Source organism: Rhinatrema bivittatum, chromosome 2, assembly GCF_901001135.1.
Source record: "Rhinatrema bivittatum chromosome 2, aRhiBiv1.1, whole genome shotgun sequence".
Classification (NCBI taxonomy): domain Eukaryota; kingdom Metazoa; phylum Chordata; class Amphibia; order Gymnophiona; family Rhinatrematidae; genus Rhinatrema; species Rhinatrema bivittatum.
The window spans coordinates 75251778-75271770 of NC_042616.1; the positions used below are offsets into that span (position 1 = coordinate 75251778).

A 19993-nucleotide genomic window follows, 5' to 3' on the forward strand; every position below is an offset into this window, starting at 1 on the left:
CAATGTTTCTAACCATGACAGCACATTGGAGATTATGACATTTACTAAACTGCAGTACTTGTAAATTGTACAGTAAATTGTGTGTTAATTTTCTATGGTAAAATGGTAACGGTGCCGTTCCATTTTACTGCAGTTTTATAAAAGTACCTGTAAATAATGCCTTGAAACCATCCACATTAAACTGAGAGCAATAAGCAGATCCTAGAAGCCTTTAAAGGCCCGCTTCAGAGATAAACTCTGCATTTGTTTGATTAAATCTTAGCTCCTGATTCTAGAACATTCCTTGAGCATTGCTAGATCCTTCCTCGTGCTTTCCACACCTTCCTGGCTCTGTACCCTGGTGTAGATTTTGGTATCATTAGCAAAGAGACAAACCTATCCCGACACTCTTTCGTCAATGTCGCTTATGAAAATGTTGAAAAGAACCAGTCAAAGGAACGAGCCCTGTTGCTCACTGCTAGTGATTCCCCTCAACTTGTCGCCTCCCACGCAACCAGTTTCCAACTCAGTCAGTCACCTTAGGGTCCCATAAAATGATTTCAAAATCTGAAGAAGAGGCTTGCAACACTTCAAAAGCCAACATGCTGCATCATCCCTGGAATAAGTGCTATATTGGTCAAATTAAAGAAATTACAACCTAGTTCTGTATAATGGACTACTTGGAATTGAACCACTAACTACCAAGGATATCTCAATTATAAAAAAAAAAAAACCACCACCTATCTGTCTCTGCAGTTCTACCACCTGTTCTATAACCAACCAGCATTTTAGAATGCTATGTCCTAGTACTTTTTTTGAAATTTCTGGAAAATAATATTTCATTTAACATCTTGCAATAACAGACTTTCCATTAAACTGAGGATAAGGCACATACTTTTATGACATTCATCTTTACACCATAATGATCTCTTCATAGACTTCATAGAACCCTCATTAATTGCAGAATTATTTCATAATAACCATTAAATTGTATCATTTTAAATAAAAAAAAGAATTAATATAAAATTGCCCCTATTAGCAATCAGTTTGGTGTACAATAGGCACGTGTCAGAATGATGTCATTTCTTACCAAAGGAATCAGGAGGAAAGGGAACAGGGAGACTGCTAGGATGGCAGTCATCTTGTCACGAGGAAGGTTTAGCTGATTTTCAGGGACTACAAGCTGTTTCTCCTGTTTATTTTCACTGGATGCAGAATACAATGTCTTCAAATTTCAGATCCAGACTCTGCAACAGATGGGAACATAACAAGAGAACTGAAAAAATTATAGGAAAAAAATGCAGTAAAAATTATGTAAAGATAACATGTAGCTATGATTTAAAAGTAATCCCCACACTTTTTACATATCAAAAATTATTGATGAGAATAAGCACCACACAATTTTTCTTTTCAGTAAATGTATTTCAAATAATTCTTGCTACTCCTGCAAATCCCTAGAATGCTTGGAAGCACCCATCTTTAGAAAAAAAAAATCAAAAATGGAAGAAATCAGAAGGTCACATGCACTGTTGCGAAATTGGTTCATAAACATATGTGTTATTTGTGATATCATAACTAAATATATAGACCAATAACAGTTGTGAGAGGCATTTCGCAATTCTCATAGTAATGTTACAGACAGAGCACCAGGTCAGTGGATGAAAACTTTTCAAATATGATTTATCAATAAAAATGTTACTTTGTATCTGGCATTACTTCTCTTAAAATATTATAGAATGCAGAGACTACAGGAGTTTTTAAAATTACAGGGTAAAATATTTAAACCTAATTGAAATAAGAACACATTTTAAAAAAGGGCAAATAATGCAACATTTTAATAAAACACATAATTACAACACTGAAGAGGATAAACAACTCTGGAAAATAACTGTGCTAGAACCTCCTCTTTTACAAGAAGATTAAATATAACGAGAAGATGCGAGATAAGACAACAGAGGACATAATATACAGCAGTGTTTTTAAAACCAGTCATTGAAAACCACACGTCCACTCTTTCAGGATAATGACAATAAATACACATCAGATCGATATGTACTTATCACATACACTAATTGTGGAAATCATGAAAAATCAGACTGACCAGGTAGAATGCAAAGGAAACAGGGAAAATTGAAGTAAAATGCAGGAGAACTGGAGGAGGAAACTAAACCATGAAATAACTGATTAAATGATAGCCTTCCAAATAAAGTGCCAATTCGGTAAACTTCATCAGCACTTATGCAGGCATAAACAGTCTTTTCCACTTGTGTAAAACTCTGCACTATTCGAAGTATAACCTCAATCGGGTGTGTCAGCATCTGAACACACTGCATCTGAATATTAAAACCAGACATTCATTATGCAAATGACTGCTTCTATGTGCCATGTAAAGTTGTGCGTGGGTGTGCAAATCTCTGCAGTCAATAATATTGGCTCCCAAAATTGTGTCCCGCTTCAGAACCTCATTTCAGAGGTGGGAGGTTACTTTTTCCTGCTTGACTGCCCACAGGAAGCAAAGAGTGACACTGCTAGAAAGGGCAAGAAGCTTCTCATTTAGTTTTCACCCACAAGGTAGCCTCCTGAATTCAAGAGGTCATGCTGAGAGATGGCACAATGCTGTTTACATGAAGGGCAAAAAGAGACATGTGCAAGGGTGTCATGGAGAGGAGAAACAGAAGGAGGAGGGGAAAAGGGAGTAGGAGTATAAGAGTAGGATAGGAATTTCTGGGCAGCTGGGCAGAGTGTGCTCCATGCACATACCTGGCAAAGAGGATGGTTGGAGATAGATATTTTCTTCTACTATTTATTGATTAGTTTTTAATAGTAGTAATATATTGTTGTTGTGATGTTAAAAAGTTAAGAACTAAGAAGTGCCAAGCTGGGTAAGAGCAATGGTCCATTGAACACAGTCTGGATCACTTGGCAGTATCTAAGAAATCCCAGATAGGAAAGCCTATTCCATGTTGCTCATTCCCAGAAGCAGATGGTGGCAATATCTGAGGCTACCAGGCAAAATAATGGTTAATGGTTCTGTCTTGGATAAACTCATCCAACTTTTTTAAAGTCTCAGCCAAATTGTTAACCTTGACAACATTCTCTGACAGCAAATTCCACAGTTTAATTAGGTGCTGATTGCAAAAATACTTTCTAGAATTTCCCTTAAATCTGCTACTCTTTAGTTATCATGCAGTGTCCTCTACTTCTAGTACCATTGGAAAGAGTGAAAAAAGCTATCCCCTTGCTCTATAACCAATCATTATTTAATAAACCTTTATCATGTCTCCTCCAAGTAATCACTTTAACAAATTATGGAGTGATAAATCCAAGAAAAGGAAGCTATCTTTAAAAATCAAATGGCTGGCCATAGATAGACATGACTGGGGAAGGGTCAACATGGATTTAGCAAAGGAAGTCTTGCCTTACCAGCCTTTTAGATATAAATAGTTATAGGTGAGTTGGTTGATATAGTCTATTTGTTTTTCAGAAGGTAATTAACAATGTCCAAATGGAAACAAAAAGGTAAAACTCTACAAAAGTGACCACTGTTCTATTCAAACATTTCACGTTGAATATCAAAGTGACCCCTAACCCCCTACACTAATACCTAAACCTCACCTCGAGTTACTAGGTGGGCCTCCCATAGGGATACAAATACCTATCTAGGGAGCAGCCATTATGGCTAGGTGCTCACTCTCTCACTCATATATCCCCCAGTGGTTTAATGCAGGAAATACATCAGGTCTGGCACATATTGCAAAGTCTGAAAAGGTTATTGCAATTTGTGCTAACTTAGCTCTTCACATAGGTAATTAGTGCAAATTGCAATAAACTGTATATTAGCATAAATCACACCCCTTTTTGCTATCACATGCAATACTTATCGCTTTTTGATAAATCCAGGCCTCAGTTACATTTTGTGGCTCAGTAATAGAGACATGAGCCTCAGTATTTAGAAAACAAAGCATTTTTTAAATATATATATATTCCTAAAAAAAATAAACCCACTATCATTCTGTAAAACTTTGGATCAATCAGTGGAGGAAGAATAATAATTTACAGAAACTTCATGTATGCCAACCTCCCTCTCAGGAAGGGAATCTTATTATTTCTTAACTGGTTTTCCCATGTTTTATCAAATAATAAGATAGATAACATTTCAGCAGAGAGAGCAGGGAAGCAAATGTCTTTTGTGACATTTACTGGCAAGGAGAAAAATGAAAGTTGTTTCATTAAGACAATCCTGTGTACAAGGAAACCATCAGAAGCTGAGCTTGCATCTCAAGTCGTTAATGAACCTGAATAATGAAGCACTTCTCCCACACAGCTTTATTTATCAAAGCCTACACAACATCTTACCTTCTTCAATAGCTTTTGAAATCACACCCCTGTGATCTTGACATTTGTTTCTTCTGTGGCATAATTATTTTATTTTCATATGAAAATAGGTATTGGAAACATGATGAGTGGAATAAAAGCCACAGAGATGGAACCTTTATATCTAAGTTATTTGTCAGTACCCTAGGTAAAAGAGAGAAGGGCTGTGTCTGGTATATTCAAAAGGGAAAAGTATCTCTAATGTTTACATTCTCCTGTGATCTCAGATATGTATAGCTCTCTGATCAAATCCTTAATAAAGCAGAATGGGACAATCACTTCTACAGAAAGCTCATTACTTGCTGGAGCTTCCTTGTGACTTAAAGAGAAGGGTTGTGGTTGAGTTTTTTGGGCTTCCCTCACACTCTGTCCCTTACTCATCCACCCAGTTGCTGTTTTTCTTAAGTTCATTTTTGAGGGACAAAGATTTGACTATTAAAAATGTATCCAATAAAATATGCTAGTCCCTGCTTTCAAATAAATCGTACATTCAATCTTTTCCCTTGTTCTCCCTAAACATATATTTGTTTTGCCATGTCTGTCTGTCTTTACTAGATTGTAAGCTTCACAGAGCAGGAATTTTTTTCTATTATGTACAGTGCTCCATATACTTAGTAGTGCTATATAAATGTTTAGAAGTAGCAGACATGTCTAGAAAGATTCTTATTTGAGCCTAAGTGATCTAGAGACAATGTGGTTAAATGTAAAAAGGCAGGGATTCTGGCTACACAAAGAGTTTTACTTTTATTTGTGTTGTTTCTATGAACTTTTAAATTGTGAATGTTTTTATTGTATATTGGCTAGAGCCTTGGCGATACATAAATTCACAATAAAGATAAAGGTCAGGCTCCCCAGACTTTAAGAGTGTCAGCTTTGTTAATACGGTGGAGTACCTGAAGGTAATGATGGCAGGATGGAAGTGTTGTTGTGAGGTAGAAAAAGAGTAGGTTAAACTAAAAACATGCTATACGAAGGACAATATATCTTTAAGTGGTCTATTTACTAAAGTATGGTAATGCCATAACACAAATTAAATGCCTGGGGATTGTTCTACCTCAGAGACACGTTCTGCACCAGTGGATGGCATAGGTGGGGGTGCATTGTAGATTGGTGATTCTTGGGCAGAGAAGGGGGTCCTTTTTGATATGTCATCTTGGGGGTGGGGGAAGGAGGCGAAGGGGAGATGGGACATCAAGGCAGCCAACCACTTGGAAGCTATAATAGGTAAGGGAGGGGGAACCATTATTCACAGAGGAAATTTGACCACAGATGGCCCTTTAGGATAACGGGGTGTGTGAAGGTGTCTGGTATCATCATTGTCAAATTTGTCAGTAACAGCAGCTGGTTATCAGCCATGGTCATACTGCTTTATAGACTCTATGCTCTCTAGTGAATACTATGTTACATGTGATATTCTAACACATATAAAAAAATGTGTGTTAATTTGAGTTTGTATTCTAACATGCTGTAGTTAAATAGGCACCAAGGTTGAGAAAATAAATAAAAAGTGAGAAAATAAAAAGATCAGTATGATTTTTTAAAGAGGTAGTTGAAAAGATAAAGAAAAAAATATGAGTATTCAAACGATAACATGGCTTCCGGAAAAAAAAAAAAAGAGGACAGTCAAAGAGGAATATCTGAGAAAAATGAGAGAAGCAGGGAAGGCAGTTAGGTTTGCAAAGCCCCAAATAGAAGAAGCAATTAAGAATTTAAATTAAGGTAGGTAAAACCTTTTAGATATTGTCACTGAAGAGTAAATGCACAAATAGGTTTGGAAAGGAGGGTGACAAGGAGTTGTAGTAGTTGACAAGGTAAGGATTGCCAAAAATTGTCAGTAATAAGGGAGCATATGGTGGTACAGAGGGAAGATACCTTTAATACATGTGCAGGCGCGCCGATGAATGTACGCAGATGGCGGCGCACATGCAATTGAATGTATTTTGTATCATTCATGCAAATGTGCACACATTATACAATATACATGTAACTTGACCTGGAGGACTGCACACACACTTGTGCATACATACGAACATGCCATTTGCTCAAAGTGCATGCGCACGCTTCCCCAAGTGTGCATTTCTGGTTCTTCTAGGGCATGGACAAAGACAACATGCTGCCACCAGCCAGACAGTCAAAGTTCATCACCAGGGACTTCTCCTAACTGACATTCCTGGAGGTGGAGTATGAAAGGGAGCTGTTTCCAAATTCGTGGAGTCTGTCACATCCTCAGGAGATGCAAGCTGGCTCGGTGTGTGGTGCAATGGGCCTTTAACAGGAGTGCCTCCTACTCACATGGGATAAGTAAAATGTGGGTAGTAGGCCCGATGGCTGTGCCTTCGTGAGAGAAGGTGATTGGACCAGTTACAAGCTTGGCAGGATGGGGCTGGAAGTAAGCTCATTATCTAGCCATCAAGGGCTTGTAAACAAGGTCCGTATAGGTTCTGTTAACATCACCGAATACATTATTGGCCTACGACTCTGCATGATCCTGACTCTGTCTTCAGCTTCAAAAAACCCTCATTCTCAAATTCTTACATCTAGAAAGGTTTCTGGGTCACAAGCAGCACTTTTCTTCTCACAGACATTATTTGGACCCTATATACTACACAATTATATACTAGTTGCCACCAGTCAGACAGTCAAACTTCACCACCAGGGACATCATAGTAGTTGCGTAGGATAGGGTCCATATAATTTTCGTGAGAAGAAAAGTTAGATTTTTGGGAACAGCCTGAAGAATTACCTGCTAGTCCTGAGGGTGCCTTTCAATGAACACTTCATGACAGTGCTGCCTGTGACCCAGAAATCATTCTAAATGTAAGTATGTATGAATGAGGGATTTTTGAAGCTGAAGGCAGAGACAGAGTAATACAGAATCATATGCCAATAATGAGTCTGGTGATTGAAACAGGACCTATACAGACTTTGTGTATAAGGTCCTGATGGCTAGACAAAGAATTTACCTCCAGCCCCATCCCAAGCTTTTAGCTGGTCCAATCACCTTCTCTTGTGAAAGCACAGCCACCACGCTCTAGATGTCTTGCTATTTAGTCCACAACCCATCACTTCAAACTGTCTCAGAGTCTAAATCTGAGCTGATTGTACATGCAAGACTGCATGAAACAATATCCTGCTGAAATTTATCTTCTGAATGTCTTTCTATGGATGAGCCACCACAAAGAGGATGTGATAATCCCAAAGCTATGAGCACTTCCCTCTAACATAATGGGAGTACAAGACATGCCACACTATTGCTGTTCTTTTCACAGATGACATCTAGTCACCAGAGGAGGAGGAGCAGAAAGAAGCAGAGGAGCACGAGGAGGACAAACCCATTGGCAAGGACCCAGATCTCCCCCTCCATAGCAGCAGGCACTGCTGGAGAGGAGCTGGATACTCCTCCCCCATGACACCCACCATCAGGAGAGCCATCAGTAGCGGCAGTCCAACCTCTTCACCTTCAACAGATTCACCCTGGGCCACAAGAGCCCCAGCACTCCCTTCCTTTGGACCTTGAAAGTAGGGATGCTGGGTCACAGACTGGCCAGCCATTGCTGGCTGAGGGAGAATTGAATCCCCCTTTACCTCCACTGCCTTCATCTCCTGCCTTGGCTGGAGAACTAGGCACATTATTTGGAGCATGCACTCCAGGTGATGACCCTATATCTCAGTGCCTTTTTGGTGAAGGGATCCAGATGGTGGTGGAGAAGATGAGAGGGATATGCATAGCCCTTGGGAGTCTGCTCACTATGGTGGACCAACATGATGAGGCGGCACTATAGTACACCAAAATGGCATCCTCCAATGAGGTGAATGCACCAGAATTAATTTACTCTGGCACATCCACAGTAGATAGTATCATTTAAAAATAGAAGAAAGAAGAAAGAAAAGAAAGTGGACTTTTGAAGCCAGAACCTGAACCTGGGCAGAAGCCTAGGCATCAGTCCTGGATATTGGGCTGAAGCACACAGGTACCTGGCCTAAACAGAGACTCAGATGTTGGGACCCAGCCCCTGGAGCAGGCCCCAGCATTGGGCATTGGCCCAGACTTTGACTTAGGTTGAGGCCCAGGCAGAGAGACCTGGCCTCTGGGCCAGGCCCTGGCATCAGACCTGAACTTGTGCTGAAGTCCAGGTATCAGGACCCAGCCTCCAGAACAGGCATTGGCATTGGTCCTGGTCTTGGGCCAAGGACCAGGCGTTGTGACTGAGCCTGGATGCACAGTTGGATTCCTAGTGGATAAGGTAAGTGGAAAGAAGGTTAAACAACTACCAGCATGGTTGAAGGGTAAGGTGACAGAGGCTATAATATCTAAAAGAACACCTTTCAAGAACTGGAAAAGGAATCCAAATGAAGAAAGCAGGAAACTGCATAAACACTAGCAAATCAGATGCAAAGCATTAATAAGGAAGACAAAGAGAGAAAGTGAAAAGAAGCTTGCCATGGAAGCAAAAACTCATAATAAAACTTTTTTCAGATACAATTGAGGTAAAAAAAAACCTGCAAGGGAGTGAGGTGGCTCACTAGATGAACCTAGGTAAAAGGATCACTTAGGGATGACAAAGCCATAGCAGAGAGACTAAATGAATTTGTTGCTTCAGTATTCACTGAAGAAGATGAAGAGATATACACATGCCAGAAATGATATTCAAAGCTGATGATTCAAAGGAACTGAAACAAACCTCTGTGAGCCTGGAAGATAATCTAGGGTAAATTGACAAACTAAAGAGTAGCAAATCACCTGGACTAGATGGTATACATTCCAGAGTGCTGAAAGACCTGAAAAATGAAATTGCGGACCTGCTATTGAAAATGTATAAACTATCAATAACTTCATCTATGGTACCTGAAGACTGAAGGGTTGCAAATGCAATGCCAATTTTTAAAAAGGTATCAAGGGCTGATCTAGGAAATTACAGATCAGTGAGTCTGATGTCTGTGCCAGGCAAAAGGTAGAAACTATCATAAAGAACAAAATTGTTTAATGGGACAAAGCCAACATGGATTTAGCCAAGGGAATTCTTCCTTCACAAATTTACTACATTTTATTGAGGGCGTAAATAAACAGGTGGATAAAGGTGAGCCAGTTGACATAGCGTTTCTGGATTTCCAGAAAGCATTTGACAAAGTCCCTCATGAGAGAATTCTTAGGAAAATAAAAAGTCATGGGATGGGGGCAGTATCATATTGTGGATTGTCAACTGGTTAAAAGATAGAAAACAGAGAGTAGGGCTAAATGGTAGGGGGGTTTAGATAGGGCCGGGGGGATGGGTTAGGTAGGGGAAGTGAGGGGAAGGTGCGGGGAGGTGGAAGGAAAGTTCCCTCTGAGACAACTCCAATTTCGGATGACCTCGGAGGGAACGGAGGCAGGCTGCGCGGCTCAGCGTGCGCAGGCTGCCAATTTTGGGCAGCCTTGCGAGTGCCAACCCCGAATTTTAACAGATACACGCGGCTATGTGTGTATCTATTGAAATCTGGTGTACTTTTGTTCGCGCCTGGTGTGCGAACAAAAGTACGCACGCACGTAGTTTTATAAAATCTGCCCCTAAGCATGCAATATTAAAAATGATTTGGGGTCCCATTGGCAACCAGTGGAGGACATAGAGCATAAGCAATATGTGATCCCTATATCTTGCACCCAAAATAATATGAGCGGTAGCTTTTTGGACCAGCTAAAAACAGTGTAAATGCTTATTTGCTAAATCAATAAGCAGACTATTATAATAGTTGAGCTTAGATGGTAACATTCATAATGGCATGCGGGTGCCAGCTTGTGTCCAGAGACAATTCCATTTTATAACATACGCGCATATATGCGCACTCGTTATAAAATAGCCAACACACAATGTGAGCACAATTTTAAATGGACAAGCACATATGTGCGCAAATGCCAGTTCTGCAGTGTAAGTGAGGGAATTTTATGAAGAACGCGTGCCGACGCCAGAGGTAGTTTTCCCAGTTCGTTCCCAGTTAGCCCAGTCTAGGGACAGGTCTTCCAACCCCCCCCCCCCCCCCCAGTTTAATAGTCTCCCTTTATGCCATTAGTGCCAATGCTTAAAAACCAGCTGACTAGGCTAGATTTTTTGTTTATTACATACACGCATAACTCTTTAAAACCTAACCCTGTGCGCGCCGAGCCTACTTTGCATAGGCTCGGCAGTGCGCAAGCCCCAGGATGCGCGTATGTCCCGGGGCTTTGAAAAAGGGGCGGCGGTCCGGGGGCAATCCCGAGTCATCCGGCACAGTGGCTGTGCCGGGGGATGGCGTGCTGGCAGCCAGCCAGTTCACGCAAGTTACAGCTGCCTCGGGCAGGCATAACTTTGACAACAAAGGTAGGGGGGGATTTAGGTAGGGCTGGGTTAGATAGGGGAAGAGAGGGAAGGTGGGGGGAGCAAAAGGAAAGTTCCCTCCGGGGCCGCTCCAATTTCGGAGTGGCCTCGGAGGGAATGGGGAAAGAAATTGGGCTGCCCCTAGGGCTCGGCGCACACAAGTATGCACCCCCTTGCCTGCGCCGACCCCGGATTTTATAACATTCGCACGGTGGCACGCACATGTTATAAAATCGGGTGTACATTTGTTTGCGCTGGGTAGCACGCACAAATGTACACCGCGCGCGTAAGATTAAAAATCTGCCCCTTAGGTTGCTATTTTGAAAGACACGTGTAGATTTGCCAACCTACTCATGAAATGTTACATCTGCTAATTATCCTTCGTAAGTGATATTAATGTGTTTATACTGTATTATTGTTTGGGTGGGAAGTCCGGGTGAACTTGGGGGAGTTCAGACTGAAGAACTAGAGAGGTCTTGATGACCTGCAGTAGGACTGGGCAAACTGATGGAGTAATTGGCAAACTGGTTCATTTCCTTAATGTGCACACTTTTTTAAAAATAGGCGGACTTGCATATGTAAATTGGGACTTATGCGAGTTAGTCCTACTTTACTTTCCTGTGTAAAACATATGCTCATATCTCTTATGGCCCCCAATTCTGCTTGTTTCTGGTTTGGTGGTTAGCTCTGTCATGAAGACTCACAGGGTCAAACCCTTCCCTTGACATCCATACCTTAACAGTGCATTGTTTTAGCTTGTGTCCCATGATTTATCCCAAAGCAATCAAGTGTACCCCTCCTCCCTAAATGAGCTATGAGAAGTCATTCAAATCATTGGAACAAGCAAAAAGGCCTTGAGATTTGCTTTGTAGTTATGATTGACACTTTTTTTTTAACTGGGAGCTTGGGATGGATAGATATGATCTGACTTGTATTCTGATTTCAATATTAAGACTACTTCAAGGTTGTCCAGCAACTTTAGCAGTCAAGATGAACAGGTCACACAACTAAGAATGTTTTATTTATGGGGACTAGCATTGATCATATTTAAAGTAGTGAGTTTTAGTGCTGGACAGAGGTGTCTGATTCAGAATGCCAAAATCCTACTTTTCCTCACAGAACACATGCAGCATGCATGATATTCTTCTTGGTGCAAGCTAATTGACACCACCATGCCAACACAGCTCACTCATGTTCTGAAGAGAGTACCTCTTGGGTATTTCAGTCTCCATGCCTTTTTAGCCCTTGGTCCCTTGCTAAGCAAGCCAACAATGGTGCCGGATAGCCCTACTTATCATCATGGTGGATTTTCAGTGATAAGACCTACACTACCTTCCAGCTCGTTTTACACAGATCACTGAATGACTGTAAGGACCTCAGGTCAGTACTGGCCAAGACAAGTTTTGAGCCACAGATGAAAGCAGCTAAGGACACCCCATTGTTAACTAAAAGCAGTTAAATAAACCAGGCTGCACTGAAGTGTATATCAAGAAAATTATAAGACAACAAGTGAAACCTGCTTAGTACAATTAAGTGGAGAAGAGCAGAATAAATTAAATTCATAAGAAAGAGGTCCGGTAATGTCAAATATCTGAGTCCTTGAAAGGCTCGGCTGTAACCTTAACTTTAACAGGCTAGTTTATTTGCAAAAGTATATTTGCCTTGCTTTTTACTGGGCTCGCTTCCTGAATGCATCACATTCATGGCATACCTGCATTATTCCATACTCATAAGATAGTATTTTCTTTACACTGCAATACACAGCAAAGATAGGCAAACTTGTAAATTTGGGGTTTGTGAATATTTCTGAGAATTTTCTCTAACATTAAAGGTGAATTTTCAAAAACTTGCATGCATAAAATTGGCACTTATTTATATATGCATTTATTTACGCCCATATCCGAAACACCTGTAAAAAAGCAAGTACTCACGTATATCCTATTTTATAAACTCAAACATACACCTGTAAGTAAGCATGTGCGAGCAAAATTACTGTGGGAAAAAGCGGTGGTCCAGGGGCATTTCTGGGCGGGGCCAACATTTGCACAAGAAGTTGCTATTTTAGATCGTGCCAAAGCCATGCACATAAGTTTGTTACCTGTGCATATTTACACCTCCTAATTATCTGGCATAAATGAGAATAAAAGCCTTTATTGCCAAACAGTGACTTGGTGGGGGGGGTGGATAAACTGGGGGGAGTTCAGGCTGAAGAACCAGGAGAGTCTCAGTGACTAAGAGACGGAATGGGCAAACTAGTAGCTGAATTGGTCAAACAGGTAATTTCCTTCACATGTGCTGTTTTAAAATTTGCAGACTTGTGTGTATAAAAACTGAGAAGTGCTAAGAAAAATACAAGTGTGAAATCTCAGGCATTAATGTTTAAAATTAGTAGCACAAATAGCAGAAGTGCACTGCTTAGCCAGATAAGTTTTGACTTATCCGGCTAAGTTGCGGGTTTGCTGCACTTATCCAGATATGTCTTTAAAAAGCACTAATATCCATTTAAGTATGATAGCTGGATAAGCCTTCAAATGCTACTTATCTGACGAGCTTACTTACCGTATCTTGCTAAGTAGCACCTTTTTTTTTTTTTTTTAATTATCTGGCTATCTTTTAAAAGCCCTATTTAGCTGGATGAGTTGCACTTTTTAACAATTGTCCAGCTACGTTGAAAATACATTCCGTGCATCTCTTAATACATGTGAATGTTGCAGGGTAGATTTATGCGTATTTTACATCATGCATGTGTATTTGCGTGCGTGATATAAAATACATGAGCATGAGTGCAAACACCCCCTATACACAGGTATAAGAGCGCTCGTACACGTGCTGGAATGTTATCCTCCCTGTGAATCATGCTTTTTTTCACTAACCAAAGAAGAAACAGCTTTCTTTAAAAAAAAAAAATGCATTTCAGAGCAAAATGTTAATCTAACATGGGGGTGCTGGATGTCCCCTCACTTCAATCTGCTCGCTTATCAGAGATTCATGAAAAGGCCTTCTTGATAGCAAGACCTGTTTTTGGAACTCACTACCAGACACTACCAGACACTACCAGAATGATTCTCTCCAAAAAATGTTTCAAATAAGTTCTAAAGACGATTTATTTTTGGCAAGCCTTCGAAATCCAGGATTAGAATCTTGTGCTCATCCAACACTGGCAGAAATTTTCTTTTGCTTTGTTAATGATCATGCATACTATGTTTATTTTATGATTTTGTCTGTTTTTTTAGATTAGGTATGCATTTTGATGTTCCCTGCTTTGAACGTTGGAGAGAGAGGGTAAATAAATCCTTTCAAATAAATGAATCATTAAACAATTCACCTCTGAGGCAAAAAATCCCACAGGTTTTCTCAGAAGCTGCATATAACAGAGGAAAAAAATAGTACTGCGTGCAAATTCCTTAAAATGGTTTAGCAAACAATTGAAATCAAAACTTGAACCAGGGATCTTGTAACAGAAATTTCAGATTGGTCCCATTTTAGTTGGATATTTCACACTTAATCTGTGGAAAATTCAAAAAGGATAAGAAAAAACATAGATACATTATTACAGAAAAAGGCCACATGGCCTAGTATCTGGTTTGCCTATCTACATGAACTACTCAGCTCAAAAACTATTCCTTCAGAATATGTTTTTTTTAATTCAGATACTGTCCTTATCTTCATCACCTTCACTGGGAGGCAGTTCCATATATCTACCATCCTTTCTGTAAATAAATGTTTCCTTAGTTTACTCCTCAGTCTACTTCCTTTTATCCTTGTCTCATGACCCCTTGGCTATTGAAAGAGGCTTGCCTCCTATGCATTGATAATTTGGAAGTACTTAAATGTCTGTCGAATCTCGCCTATCCCACCTTTCTTCTAGGGTATGCATGTTTCAAACTTTGTCCTCATCTGCTTTATTATGACCATTTTAGGAGCCATCCTCTCTGGAAATAAGGTCTCATCAGCGAATTATACAAGAGCAATATCACCTGCTTTTTTCTGCTGACTATTCCTCTTCTTATGCATCCAAGCATCTTTCTGGCTTTTGCCAATACCTTATTTACTTGTTTGGTCATCTTCAGATGATCAGATATGATCTCCCCCAGACTCAGATCTTGTTTCATGCTTAGAAAAATTTCACTTCATATACTGTACCATTCCCGTGGGTATTTTTATCCCAAATGCATGACTCTGCATTTTTATACATTTAATCTTAGCTGCCAGACTAGGAAATTCTTCAAACTTAGGGCTGGATTCATCATTCTTCGCAGAATGATGAATCCAGTGAAAAAGGGGGCAGGGCGGGCCTGCGAAAGGCTGCAGCCGTTTGCACCACGGCAGTGCGATTTCGCCAGCCGCAGTGTGGCCGGCTGCAGCCTTTCGTGCAAATAGCGCCACCGTGAAAAGTGGTGCTATTCGCCGCGCTACTGCCAGCGATAATGTTCTTCACATTATTACCAGCAGCGATGACGCAGCCAACTCTTCCCCTCCCCGCCCCCTCCCCTCCCCCTAATTTGCATTATACCGCATGTGAAAAGGCCCTTTTCGCATGCAATAAAGCTTTAGTAAATAACCCCCTTAATTGGATAAGAACATAAGAAATTGCCATACTGGGTCAGACCAAGAGTCCATCAAGCCCAGCATCCTGTCTCTATCAGAGGCCAATCCAGGCTACAAGAACCTGGCAATTACCCAAACACTAAGAAGATCCCATGCTCCTGATGCCAGTAGTAGGAGAGACCATTCCCTAAATCAACTTGATTAATAGCAGTTAATGGACTTCTCCAACAAGAGCTTATCCAAACCTTTTTTAAACCCAGCTACACTAACTGCACTAACTACATCCTCTGGCAGAAACTATAGAGCTTAATTGTGCATTGAGTGAAAAATAATTTTCTCCGATTAGTTTTAAATGTGCTACTTGCTAACTTCATGGAGTGCCCCCTAGTCCTTCTATTATCCAAAAGTGTAAATAACTGATTTACTTCTACCCGTTCTAGACCTCTCATGATTTTAAAGACCTTCTCATGGTTTCTACAACTTCAGGGTGTCTCCCTTTTGCATAAGTTGGTATTATCTGAAAAAGACAAACCTTTTCCTATGGTCCTTCCTCTATATCACTTACAAAAATATTGACAAGAATTTGTCCAATGACCGATTCCTGCAGTACACCTTTAGTAACACACCTTTCCTTGGAGTGAAGCTTTTTACCACTAGCTTTTGTCACCTTCTGGTCAATTAATTTCTAACCAGCTCAGTCATCCTAAGGGCATTCAGTTTATTTATAAGTCGCCTTTGTGGAACTGTATCAGAGGCTTTACTGAAATCTTAGTACACTAAGGGGCAGATTTTTAAACCTAAGTGTGCACATCCATGTCTGCTTACTTCCCTCGCGCATACATGGATGCACCGATTTTAGAAAATGCTTGCGCCAGCGCACACATGTTATAAATTCTGGGGGCGCATGTGCGTGTGGGGGTGCATGTATGTGTGGTGCGCCCAAGGGGAGGGGGGAATTAAGTAATTTTCTTGCGGTGACACATCCCGGCCTTCCCGTTCTCTCCCAGTCCGCTCCTTAATTGGACTTCCTTACCCCCTACCTAATCTCCCTTCCCCTTCCCATTTCCTCCTTGCCCCCTCTCCCTATCCTATCTAACCCCCAATTTTTTTTACCTTTTGCTCCTCAGCAGGAGCAGTTGCAAGTTGCACGTGCCGGCACCCTGCTGGCGTGCGCTTCCCCGGCACAGCAACAAATGGCTGCTGTACCAGCCGCCTCCAGCCCCGCCCCTCCCCCACCTCCCAGACCACCCCTTTATCTGAGCCCTGCGCTTCGGTGCGTAACAGGGTTATGCGCATAGCTGGACCCCTTTGAAAATGCCCGCGGGCCAGCCATGTGCGTAACCCCCATTTTTTAGGCGTTGTAGGGGGAATAAAACTTGTCCGCAAATCTAACACACTCCCATGATTCAACTATCTGGTCACCCAGTCAAAGAAATGAATCAGACTCATCTGAAAAGATCTACCTCTAATAACCCATGTTTTCTCAGATCTTATTACGTATTGAATTCCAGAAACAGCACTATATTGCTTTAGTAGAGATTCAATTAATTTACTAACCACACTGTAATTCCCAACCTCCTTCTTGCTTCCACTTTTGTAAAAAGTAACCACACTGGCCCGTTTCCAGTCCTCCAGAGCTAAGTCTGACTCTAAGCCAGAAATTCTCTAAGTTCCCTTAAAACCCTTGAGTATATTCCGTATGGACCCATCAGTTTCTCTACTTTTAGTTTAACTCATCCTACACAAACGTAGTGTCCTGAAAATCATTTGTGATTTACCTCGCTTCCAATCCTCTTTGTGTCTCTTTTCTGTGGTCCTATTCTTAGCCCTTCCACCAAGTCCAAACTAAAAACTGCAAGGCAGAGCCAGGGATTCAAACTGACTTTTGCAATGAAGTCGTGCTTGCTTTAAAAACAGGTTGATGAAGGAATTATTTTGCATGTTAATCAACTCCAAGACAACCCTTCTTTTAAAAGAGCATTTTTATACTGTGAAAACTGAAGGTACCAATTGATTTTTTTTATCTGACATTACCAACTGAAAGGTTAATATTCAGTGGGCTTGTGAGTGAGAAAGTTACCTGGGCAAAGTTACCTGGACCATAGTCATCAGAAAGGGGGAGAGGGGGGCCTGCAGGGACCATGCCCCCCCCCAAAAAAAAAAAAAAAAAAAGAACTGCTGCTGGCAATCGCCAGCTGTCTCAGGCTGCAGCTCTCTCTGCTCTTCCCCAGTGTCACCTCTATGCTGCGTGCTGCGCTCCTTACGTGGCTGTTCCCGCTGCATCTCCCTGGTGGGAAAGGAAAAAAAGAGCAATGGAGATGTTCTTCAACCACAGGCACTGAGAATAGTTTCCAAGCTTCCTGGGGCCCTTGCTATAGACTGATCTCGGGACGCACCAGATCAGCTTACAGGAGGTGCCCCCAGTGAATTTTTGAACCTGTTCGCAGTGCCTGTAAACATGAAAAGGAGGAGCCAGCAATGGCAGCCAAAGGACAGGCTTCACTGCTGCTACTTCCTTCCAGGCTTGGTCCCCCCCCCATGGATGGTTTCCACACTGCCCCGGGACCAATGGGGCAGCAAGCCAGGTAAATAAAAAAAGAATAATATGACCCCCCCCCCCCCCGGACTGGTTCACAGTTAAATACTGCAGGGGAAGATGGGGGAGGGGGGTGCAGCAATAACCCCCCCCCCACACACACACAACTTTTGCCACCTCAACTTCCCCTCCTCTGGGCTCATAAGCAGGACAGCAGTGACTGTGCTAGCAGCACTTCCAACCTACTCTTCCTGCTGCAGCCAGATCCACTTCCTCCCCTGCAATTCAAATTGCAAACAGCTAGAGAAAAAGGAAAGAGGCTGGAAAGCAGATGCTGGGGAGGAGAGAAATGGAGGGCTGTTACTGACAAGGGAAAAGATTAGAAACAAAGGAATAATATGGATGAGGGATCTTGGGGGAGGGCTTGAAGGTGTGAGGGGATTGTGACGGTGGGAGTGAAGGAGGTGAGTAAGGGGATTGTGTGGGTAGGAGGAAGAAGGGGAGTGAGGGGAGGGAGAGAAGGAGTGAGGGGGATTGTGGAGAAGTAGAATGAAAGAGTGAGGGGCTCGCTCTTTCTTCACGCTCTTGCTATCACCCCATCCCTACCCTTACCGTTATCCCTGCATCTACAAGAAAAACAAAAAAGGCTTGGTAGGTAGGGATCTGCATTCTTTTAAAATGAAACTACATAACAGATGAATAAGGCTATATATTTTCATTCAATCTTATTCATTTGTTTCATTTTAAACTATTGAATCAGGCCTAGTTCTAGGCCCGAAGCCAGGGCCTCACTTAGGACACAGACCGAGGCCCAAAGCAGGGGCTGCAGCCTTGGCCTGAGCATGACGCCAAGGCCTTGGCTAAGACCCACAAAAATTCAACAAAATAAAACAAACATTTACCTTATACATTGGGTATCTGATGACGGCCAGATCCAGATGCCGAGGCCTAGGCCCAGACCCAGGTCCGATGATGGGACCCAACCTGAAGGCCAGTTCCTGACGCCGGAGGTTAGGCCTACGTCAGGACCAGGACCCAGGCATAATGCTGTGATCCAACCTGGAGACCAGGTCCTGATGCCAGGGTCTTGGGCAGACTCTGGCCCAACACCAGGGACTCAGCCTAGACCAGGGTGCAGACATAAGAACATAAGAAATTGCCATACTGGGTCAGTTCAAGGGTCCATCAAGTCCAGCATCTTGTTTCCAACAGTGGCTAATCCAGGTTACAAGTACCTGGTAAGTACCCAAACATTAAGTAGATCCCATGCTACTGATGCAAGTAATAGCAGTGGCTATTCTCTAACACAACTTGAATAATAGCAGTTAATGGACTTCTCCTCCAAGAACTTATCCAAACTTTTTTAAACCCAGCTACACTAACTGCACTAACCACATCCTCTGGCAACAAATCCAGAGCTTAATTGTGCATTGAGTAAAACAAATTTATCTGTTTAGTTTTAAATGTGCTACTTGCTAACTTCATGGAGTGCCCCCTAGTCATTCTATTATCCGAAAGAGTAAATAACCAATTCACATTTACCCATTCTAGAACTTTCATTATTTTAAAGACCTATATCATATCCCCCCTCAGCCATCTCTTCACTAAGCTGAACAGCCCTAACCTCTTTAGCCTTTCCTCATAGGAGATCTGCTCCTTCCTCTTTATCATTTTGGTCACCCTTCTCTGCACCTTCTCCATTCGAGCTATATCTTTTTTGAGATGCAGTGGCTGAAATCTCTCCTCCATTTTCAGGACTTTAGAACAGTCCTCCAAACAATTCTTTTTTCAAAAATTGATTATTGCAACTCTCTGCTAATAGGCCTCGCAGCTGTCACTACCAAACCACTACAAATGTTGCAAAACTCGGCTGCCAGGATTCTAACCAACTCTAATAGAGGTGAACACATCACACCTATTCTAAAGAACCTACACTGGCTCCCCATTAAATCTAGAATCATATTCAAAGCCTTAACCATAACACACAAGACCATTCATTCACAAACATTGCTAGATCTGAGTGACCCACTTCGTCTTCACGCACCACTGAGACCCATCAGAACCAGCTATTTAGGCACCTTATATACACCTCCAGCCAATTCACAGCTCAAGAAACGAGCTTTCTCGACGGCCAGCCCATCTCTTTGGAATGCACTCCCCACGGACCTTCGTCTAGAAACCTGTAATCGAACATTCAAAAAGAAGCTTAAAACTTGGCTTTTCACTA

The 19993-nt window shown here is 41.7% G+C and overlaps 1 protein-coding gene across 1 annotated transcript in view; it reads right to left on the reverse strand.

Moving 5' to 3' along the window:
* The window catches only part of ADCYAP1R1 (ADCYAP receptor type I), a 596453-nt gene that overhangs the window by 493432 nt on the left and 83028 nt on the right, over positions 1 to 19993 (reverse strand). The window contains exon 2 of the mRNA XM_029588349.1: positions 1070 to 1226. Within this exon, the coding sequence (XP_029444209.1) occupies positions 1070 to 1120 (51 nt within the window). The 5' untranslated portion in view covers positions 1121 to 1226. The remainder of the gene's footprint in view (positions 1 to 1069; positions 1227 to 19993) is intronic.